The 9,407-nt window shown below is 34.3% G+C and overlaps 1 protein-coding gene across 1 annotated transcript in view; it reads left to right on the plus strand.

The window, feature by feature from the left end:
* Positions 1-5,514: 5,514 nt before the first annotated feature.
* LOC105295910 (alpha-2-macroglobulin) overlaps positions 5,515-9,407 on the plus strand; it is a 40,835-nt gene continuing 36,942 nt past the window's right edge. The window contains exons 1-3 of the mRNA XM_011365762.2: positions 5,515-5,781; positions 8,031-8,214; positions 9,058-9,279. Coding sequence (XP_011364064.1) covers positions 5,696-5,781; positions 8,031-8,214; positions 9,058-9,279 — 492 coding nt within the window. The 5' untranslated portion in view covers positions 5,515-5,695. The remainder of the gene's footprint in view (positions 5,782-8,030; positions 8,215-9,057; positions 9,280-9,407) is intronic.

Here is a 9,407-nt window from a genome sequence, read left to right on the forward strand (position 1 = left end):
AAAGAAAATTAAGAAAATAATTCCACTTACAAAGTCATTAAAATAATAAAATTCTTAGGAATAGACTTAACCAAGGAGGTGAAAGATCTATACACTGAACTACAAAACACAGATGAAATAAATTTTAAGACAAACAAATGAAAGGACATCCTGTGTTCATGGATTATAAGAATTAATATTGTTAAAATGTTCATACTTCCCAAGTGACCTATAGATTCGATGTTATCCCTATCCAAATCCCAATTTTTTGAACAGAAAAAACAATCCTAAAAGTCATTTGGAACTACAAAAGACCCCCAAATCGTCAAAGTAATTTTGAACAAGAAAAACAAAGCTGAAGATATAGCACTGCCTTGTTTCAAAACATATTAAAAAACTGTAGTAATCAAAATACTATGTCACTGGCATAAAATAGGACATAGAGACCAATGGAACAGAATAGAGAGCCCAGAAGTAACCCTTCCATATATGGTCAACTGATCAACAAGAATGCCATGAATATACAATGGGGAAAGACAGTCCCTTCAATAAATGGTGTTAGGAAAATTAGATATACACAAGTGGGAAGCAACAAGTGTTTGAGACCAAAGCATAGCTATTCAGGAAGCACTATTTCAGGCAGAAATCCAAATAGTGTTCTTATTATGGGATGAAGACAAGGGGGTTTTATTTAAAAAGGAAGAGAAATAATGACATGAGTAGAAGGAAGGAATTTCTATTGATGCTAGTAAGCTAAATTGTTCTTTAATGATACAAGGCTATTTACTGATTCTAAAGAATGTTTTTAATTATCAGTCCTGTTAGTCAGGAGATCTGCTTTCCTGTTAGCTTTACAAACACTTGTTTGGTAGACAGTGCTGCTCCGGCTCAGTTGAAAGGTTATTTTGCCCAGTTCAAACATTCCAAAGGTTCAATGAGTAAGACATAAAATACAGTTCCTCTGGAATGGCTGCCTGACTCCATTTGAAAATGATTACTTATGCCAACTTTTCACACATGCAAAAGAATCATATTGAATGCTTATCTCACACTATATATAAAAATCAGCTCAAAATGATTTAAATATTTAAATATGAAACCTGAAACAAAACAATAGAAGAAAACTAAGGAAAAAAGTTTCTAGACATTCGTATGGGCAATGATTTTCTGGATATGACACCAAACATGCAGACAACAGACAAAAATAGACAAATGGAATTACGTTGAACTAAAGAAAATTGCACAGCAAAGGAAACAATTGATAAAATGAAAAGGCAACCTATGGAATGAGAAAAAATATTTACGTACTACATATCTGACAAAATGTTAATAAACAAAATATATAAGTAACTCATATAGCTCAAAAGCAAAATAAATACATAACCTGATTTTCAAATGTGCAAAGGACCTAAATAGACATTTCTCAAAACCAGACATACAAATGGCCAACAGGTATATGAAAAGATGCTCAATATCACTAATTCTCAACAATTAGTCTTGTTGATAGATAATAGGCAGAGTCATCTTAGAAAAGTGATGCAACAGTATCTATAAAAAGTTTTAAACGTGTATACTCTTTGACAGCAAATTCACGGTGTAGATTCATCATACAAAAATACTTATACATGCCCCCAACCTATGTATATGGAAGAACAGTCATTGAATATCATTGTTTGTAGTAAATTGTTTCAATTCGGGCACTAACTCCTCTGTATGAGAATGTAGGGTCTAGTAAAATAGATTATTTGTGGTTATCAGTACTCTTTAGAAAGGAGCAAATGAATTTTAATTTAAAAGATATAATGTTAAACTCTGATAATTTTGAGAAACTATGGTAAATATATTGCTTGAATAGAAACAGTATGAGGATTTGTTATGCTTTTTATCTTTGTGCATTCAAATACTTTTCTCATTAGAAATCAGAAAAGAGAGTTTAGGAGATCGTACAAATGAGAAACAGTGATCTTTGAGAACATCTCTAGGTATATATTGCCCTAAGTCCAAGTTTGGTCCAAGATACTTGGGCAAAGAAAGATAAAGCTAGTAAACACTGATAGAGTAAATGTGATATGACTAATTAACTGAGCTTTCTGGTTTTGAAAGTGATTAACATGCAACCAGCTGAAATGTCCCTCATTATCATTACTATTAGAAACTACACTCGCCTAAATGTTCTCTTTTCTCAGGCAAAGTGAGCTGAATTTAACAACTGATACCATTAGAGAAGATATATTTAGCTCCTGGCAAGCACTAGAGCACACCAAGGGAAAATTTTTCTTCTACTTATTTTTATTAAGGTCCATACACCACTTAATACTAACACTATTTTTTTTCTCAATTCCCAAAGAATTCTCCTTTGTTCTTAATGGCATGTGTTCTGCGTTTTATTCCCTTACTTTCTTTTCCATGAACTCTCTTTCTTCTTTTCCTTTTCTTCTCTCTCTTATTCCTTTACGTCAGCTTTCTAAGAGTAATTTTTTGCTAAATTCTTCAAAGTTGTATAGAACTTGTCCGAGTTGTGTCCTCTCTTCTGTCAAGGATCTGTTGCTCAGGTAACCTACCTTTCTTTATCTGGATGCTTTCCTATACCAGAGTCCAGAGCAAATATAAAATAGACCTCTTCCTTACTCATAAAAATTCAAAATATAAATATATTTTCATTGATACAGTAAGGTTTACAGTTTAAAAACTCCGATACATATAGCATTTGTGTACACTACCCCTGAAGGTGATAGCACAGATATCATCTTCAAGAAGGTATCCACAAGAAGCTGAGGCTTAGAGCAGTTAACCAAGTTATCCAGGCTGAGTCAGAACTAGGACTCATGCTGAGTGGGGGGATCAAATGAAAGGGGAGAGTTCTGATAACTGATTCCCCCTCAAGCTCATTTTCCTTCTTCCTAAGAATAGAAAGTTCTATCTTGGCAAAAGGAACACTTTAGATAAAACTTTTATCTCTGTGATTATATTAAAGTGGTATCACTTCTCCTGATGATAACTCCTCCATCCACTTTATTAACACATCCGCCTCACACATCATCAGAGTCCTCTCTCTTGGAATTACTTTTCACTCAATAATGTTCAAACTCTCCGCTTTCATTTGATCCCCCCACTCAGCATTTATAGAAGCAACATTACATTTAAACTTGTTCAAGTCTCTCTCCTTTTAAAGAAATCTCACTCCAGCATCTCTGCCAAGTACTGCCCTATCATTCTCCTCCCCTTCAGACAAACCCTGGGCAATTAACACAGGATCCTCACATTCCTCTCACCCCTTCCCCAGCTGCAGTCAGGCTTCTGCCCTACACAGACGCTAAAACAGCTGGGTTCCAATATTCTCTTTGTTCCTAAATCCAGCAGAAAAATGATCACTTAACCTATTATTTTATTTCACAGTGGCATTTGAGATAAATAGACAGGAACTTAAATAACAATCTTTGCAATTTATGACAAGGAACCAAATGAACGTTATGAATGTTATTGGTCCTCCTCCTATTTTAAGTAATTACTCTTACAACTAAGTGTTGAGTTATTTCTAGTTTCTTAAAAATAATTTAAGATCCATTATATTTTGAATTAACACACTACAAAGTCATGCAAACTTTTGAAATATATATATTTTTTAATTTCATATGGTATTAACATTGATGTCTTGGCATAAAGCCCCAATCACTCTGATGAGTAAAAATCTTCTCTTGACTATTCAGTTCTTAAAATTGTCCCTTCTTTGCAGAGATCCCATCCTCTCCTGGTTCTCTCTCTCTCTCTCTCTCTCTCTCTCTCTCTCTCTCTCTTTCTCTCTCTCTCTCCCTTCCTCTCCTTCTCTCTCATTCCATTTGCATGCCCCTGTCCATCACCTACACATTAGTGTTCCTTGGGGCTCTGTCCTGGGTTCTTTATCTTTTCATCGACATATCCTACCTAGTATTATCATCTATTTCCATGGCATCAGCTCTCCGAATAAGCTGATAAATCTTTAATCTGTATAAGTAGGCCAGATCTCAATAAACTGATGATGTTCAGAACATTTTCACTTTAACCCACAATAAGAAATTTTCTTCATTTTCACTAATCAGTTCATAATGTAATACTGTAATTGCATTTCACAATGTAAATGTTTTTTACATTGTGACCTAAGACACATAGTTAAGGACAGAGATAACGAGAGGGTGATAAAGAAAAAGAAATGATGCTAGTTGAGATACAAGTTTTACCGCTCTAACAAAGAAATCTCAAAATGCAATGGCTTAAATAAGAGAAGTATTTTTCTCTTAAATGAAAGTACAAGCTAGAATAGCCTTTAGATGATTTAGGGACTCAGACTGTGTCTTGCTTATTATTCTGCCTTCCCTGTCACACGGCTTGCATCTTCTGGCCTAGGATAGAAGCTCTGACTACAGTCATCATGTCCACATTCCACCCAGTGGTAAGGAAGAAAGTGTGGCACACAATCTAACCCTTTCTTTCTAAGTCATGAACTGAAAGTTGCTTATATCACTTCCACTTACACTCTAATCACCAGGACTTAGTCATGTGCCACACCCACTTCCAGAAAGAAATAAAAGTTTTTAACTTACAGTTTGTGCCCAGCTAAAACTCAGGCGTTTCATTATTAAAGATACAATTGGAGAACAGGTAATAGGACGTAACCAACAGTTTCTGCTGAAATTATGTGAAACAGATGTTTCTGAAATCAATATTTTCACTCATTCTGTCTGATACACTGCTTTTTTTCTATTATAATATATTCTGTTTCTTAAAACCTTGGTCATGACTCCCTGACCATGATATTAAAATTCACTATAAATAGTGACCATTGGTTTGAAAAATATTGCCCTAACCCTACTATGTTAAATATGGCAACCAGTGTTCAGTAGCCACATGGACTATTGAACATTTGAATGTGGCTGGTCTAATTTGATCATTTTAATAAGTGCAGAATTTTTCATTTTAATAAGTACAGTAGGTGGTTAAGGCATCTGGGACCTTGGTCACAAAGGCAGAATAGGTCAGAGCTTGTTTTTGAGATCCGGCTACTTCACCTTTCATCTTTTTACTTTCTTAATTGAGGAAAATATTTTCAATTATCATTCTTCCAGAGCCTGGCTCCTCACCTGCAATCCCATAACATCCCTAAAGTCAAAAACCTATTAGCTTAATCCAATATTATTTCCACAGAAGATTACTGAACTCTAAAACCACTTCAACATTTAAGGTAGGCATATCTAATGGGGGACTTTCAGGCTCACTGACTTGCAATAAAATATCTATTTCGAGCCTGTCTAGTATTGCTTAAATTGTAGCTTTTCTTACCAACTATTCATGCAAGAGATGTGAGGAAAGCCATAAGAGGTGCTATGGGGAAATGGAAGGAGTGCGTAAGAGAGAGAAGGGATTGAAAAGCCGATTAGCTGCTTTATTATAAAACCAAGAGAAAGTGAGCACTTACAGGAATGTGGATTTCATCCCTCCAGGAATTCTATTTAGCCAGCCAGGAGTTGACCTTGACTGTAATTAGGCCCCTGAGAGCAATGACCCTTTCAGAGAGCTTTCAGAGACCTCTACTTTGTTTAGATATCTTGTGTGGGTGGAACTTCCTGTTTGCTCAGAGAGCAACATAAAGTCTAGTTGCTCTGAGGAATATTTGGGACCAGAGCAACTTCAGGGAATAGGGTAGAATACAGTCTGGTCTCCTTGGGCCCCTTCTCCCTGCAGCATGGTGAAGAACAAACTCTTTTATTCAAGCTGTATTCTCCTCCAGCTGGTCTTTTTGCTTATAGATGCCTCAGTCTCTGGAAAACCGTGAGTTTCATATAGAGCATAAACTTAGAGTCCTTTCCTTATGTTTTCTTGCTTTGAATTGAAATTCTCTGTGGAGCAACCACTTTATATATTCATTTCAAACTCTTGCTTGATTCATTAAAATGTACTTTGAAGAGTTAAAAAAAAAAAGAGTTCTTTCCTTTATTTCAGAGTCTCTTTTATAGCATTCCTTTTTCTTTCCTATAAAACTATTACCCTCTTATATCTAAGCTCTCTTCTAATGATGAGATTTCATAAATCTGGTTTCTTCATTTTTTACTTATTCTTAATCCATTTTTTTTTTCCAATTCTCTGGATCTCTGAATCTCTAAATTCTCTGGGGATATGCAAGGACTTACAATTTTTCGTTAAAAATTTGTATGTTCAAAGGAATCAGTTTTCAGACTCTCACATTTATATTAATCTGCTTGAGACCATGCTATTTATCTTTTCTTACCTCCCATCTCTTAATAGTTCATCATCTACTTTATAAGAGAAGACAAACCTCTCAATCAGATGCTACCACGGAGCATTGTCTTGGAGTATAAAAATCTTTAGGAAGTCAAAGAAAGGAAAAATATGAAATACTGAAGTTGATGTTAAGAAAGCAAAGGATTCTAAGGATGAGGGAGAAAATTTGTGGTTACAAATTCTTTGTTTTAACAAAATTGAAGGACGTTCTAAAGGAAATACGAGCTCATAGATGATTAGAAGCAATTCTTGCTAATAGAATTGCATTGGATTTTTGGCATGTAACGCAGAAGAGTTACAAGAACTGATAATAATTATATAATTGTTTTATTTGTCATTTATTTACTTTTATGTGAATAATTTTTCATGGCATCTACACAAACCAAAAATAATGACAGAATTAATGTTAGACATTATTTAATTCTTGCAGTAAGGAATATCTATCTATGAATACATAAAACCAGCTTATCATTTTTAATTAAGATGTGTTTTTAAAGTATTTTGGTTTTATATCTAATATATATGAATCATAATTTGTAATATATTTATTTTGTTTTGATTAGTTGTATATGAGTAAGACTCATATAACTCAATTCAGAAGAAAATGTTCAACATTTATAACTTTACGGTCACATTAAATTTAAAAGAAGATTTAAAGTTAAATTTATATATATAATAGATATATAATATTGTATACATTATAAGTACATATATATACTTGTTAATAAAGAAGCATAAAACTCAGGATAAATTTCTGTGTTGTAAGTGGCATGGAAATTCAAGTGAGAGGAAAAAATTTCTGATCATTACAAAAAGAACGTTTTGATGTATTCATTTAAATAAATTATATTAGATATCTTAGCACTATGATATTTAAGATTCCATGGGAAACTTATACAAGACTAATATAAGTTTTAACTTAAAATTTAAACATGATCAAAAAATAGATATTTTCTTGGGAATATATAAGAAGTGCATACTGTCTAAAAATTATTTTGCTGGTTCTGTGAACAAAAATGTTTAAAAACTAACTACAGGGTCAATAAAATTATATATGAGGATATTGGGAAAGTTTCTGTTTTTCTCATGAGTTACCAAGACCCCAAATTTAATCACTAGAAAACCGTTTTTGAGTAAAGCCATCGTCTAGCCGTGAGTTGAAAGACAAATATTTAAAATGCAAACATTCGGGATTAGGTAACACACTAAAATTTCATTAGTTACTTACCACAGCTGAGACTTTAAACTAGTGACTCACTTGCTTTAAACCTCAGATTCCATACCTGTAAAGTGGAAAGCAAGTATTTGCCATACCATTTTCACAGGCTTGTTGAATATATATGTGTGTGTGCAAATGTGTGTACATACATACACACACACACACTAAATGAAAGTTCTGTAAATTGGTTTTTGTTATGCTTACTTTTTACAGCAATCCTAATCTAAAATAGATTTACAACATAAATTAATTAAATTAGCATGTTTTAATTTGAGTTCAGATGCTTACATTTTGGGGTTCCTTAAAATAAGGTATACCTACAAATTTAAATCTATTTAACGCTCACTTCAAGCAAAAATGCTCTCTGCCAGGGTGCCAGTGATGAACACAGGAATAATTCTCATATATGCCATTCAATGACAAAGATTAATTTCATACTTATCAATATGTCTTTTTTGGTATAGAACTAATGATAGTAACAATAATTTTGATGGAAAATAGTTCTGTTGATGACAATGCCTTTCTTTCTACACTCTCCTCTAACTGCCCCTGCCCCCAGGCAGTATATGGTGCTGGTCCCCTCCCTGCTCCACACTGAGACCCCTGAGAAGGGCTGCCTCCTTCTGAGCCACCTGAATGAGACAGTGACTGTAAGTGCTTCTTTGGAGTTTCTTAGGAAGAACGAAAGCCTTTTCACTGACCTGGTGGCAGAGAAGGACTTATTCCACTGTGTCTCCTTCACTGTAAGTATGGCTGTTTGACTTAATATACTTGGTTCTATTAGTCAAGGTCTTAGGGATCTAGAATTCAGCCAAGATAAGGCTTTGAGAGGCTAGCAAAGAGTTCTGGAAGGAATCTAAACGTAGCAACTAACTGTAGAAATTAAGAAGCAATGCATAAATTTCCAACCATGAGAGGCAAATATTTATAAGTATGTTAAAAATCAACTTAATAATCCAAGAAAATTCCTATTAGCCTGTAAAAAAGCAGTATGCACTGGATAAAGGAATATGTGGCTTCTCCTTAAAATTAAAATTGAAAAAATATTAATAAACCAACTAAATAATAATAAACTAAACCAACACTCAACTTAAGCCCCCAGTGGTGGACTGACAGGAATACGTCACCCCATATTCTTTCTAAGAGTTAAAATTATAGAAATTGCCATGAGCAAATATCAAATAACTCTTCAATGTTGTCCATATATAAAATATTTATAACCTATTGCAATAGAATATTAGTTTTCTTTCTCAAAGTTTCAAGATATGCTTCTCTCATTCCCTTTTAGTACAAAACAGCAACTTAGTAAAGTTCAGTATATAATCGAATCAAGATTGTATTAATTGATCTACAAGGCAATGTGGGTCTCATTTATGACCTTTCTTACTGTTGTATTTTCCTCCATCTTGCGTTCTGTCTCCCCATTTGTAAAATGTTAGAAGTAATTCCTATCCATGCCAGTTTTCCCTGAGAAGAGTAAGAAAGTAAAGTTAAAAGAGAGGCAAGATCTCTAGGGAGGGTTAGAACATGGATGGGGAAAAATGTGGGAGTCTGAATAAATTCTCAGATTCTCTCCTGTATTTCAGATCCCAAGATCCTCACTCAATGAGGAGACAACAATGTTCCTCACTGTCCAAGTGAAAGGACCAACCCAAGAATTCAAGAGGCGGACCACAGTGGTGGTTAAAAACCAAGAGAGCCTGGTCTTTGTTCAGACAGACAAACCCATCTACAAACCAGAACAGACAGGTAAAAAGAGGCTTATAGCTGGAACAACTTCAAAAAGAAAAGATCTTCCTCCTCTGCATGTTCCCCAGTCAAACGCCCTGTAATCCTGGTTCATTAACAATTCATCTTACCAGCCAGTAAGCCTAATTTAAGATTTCTGGGACTCATGGAAAATATTTCTGTTTCAGTGAAGTTTCGTGTTGTCTCA

Source organism: Pteropus vampyrus, unplaced genomic scaffold, assembly GCF_000151845.1.
Source record: "Pteropus vampyrus isolate Shadow unplaced genomic scaffold, Pvam_2.0 Scaffold116, whole genome shotgun sequence".
Lineage (NCBI taxonomy): Eukaryota > Metazoa > Chordata > Mammalia > Chiroptera > Pteropodidae > Pteropus > Pteropus vampyrus.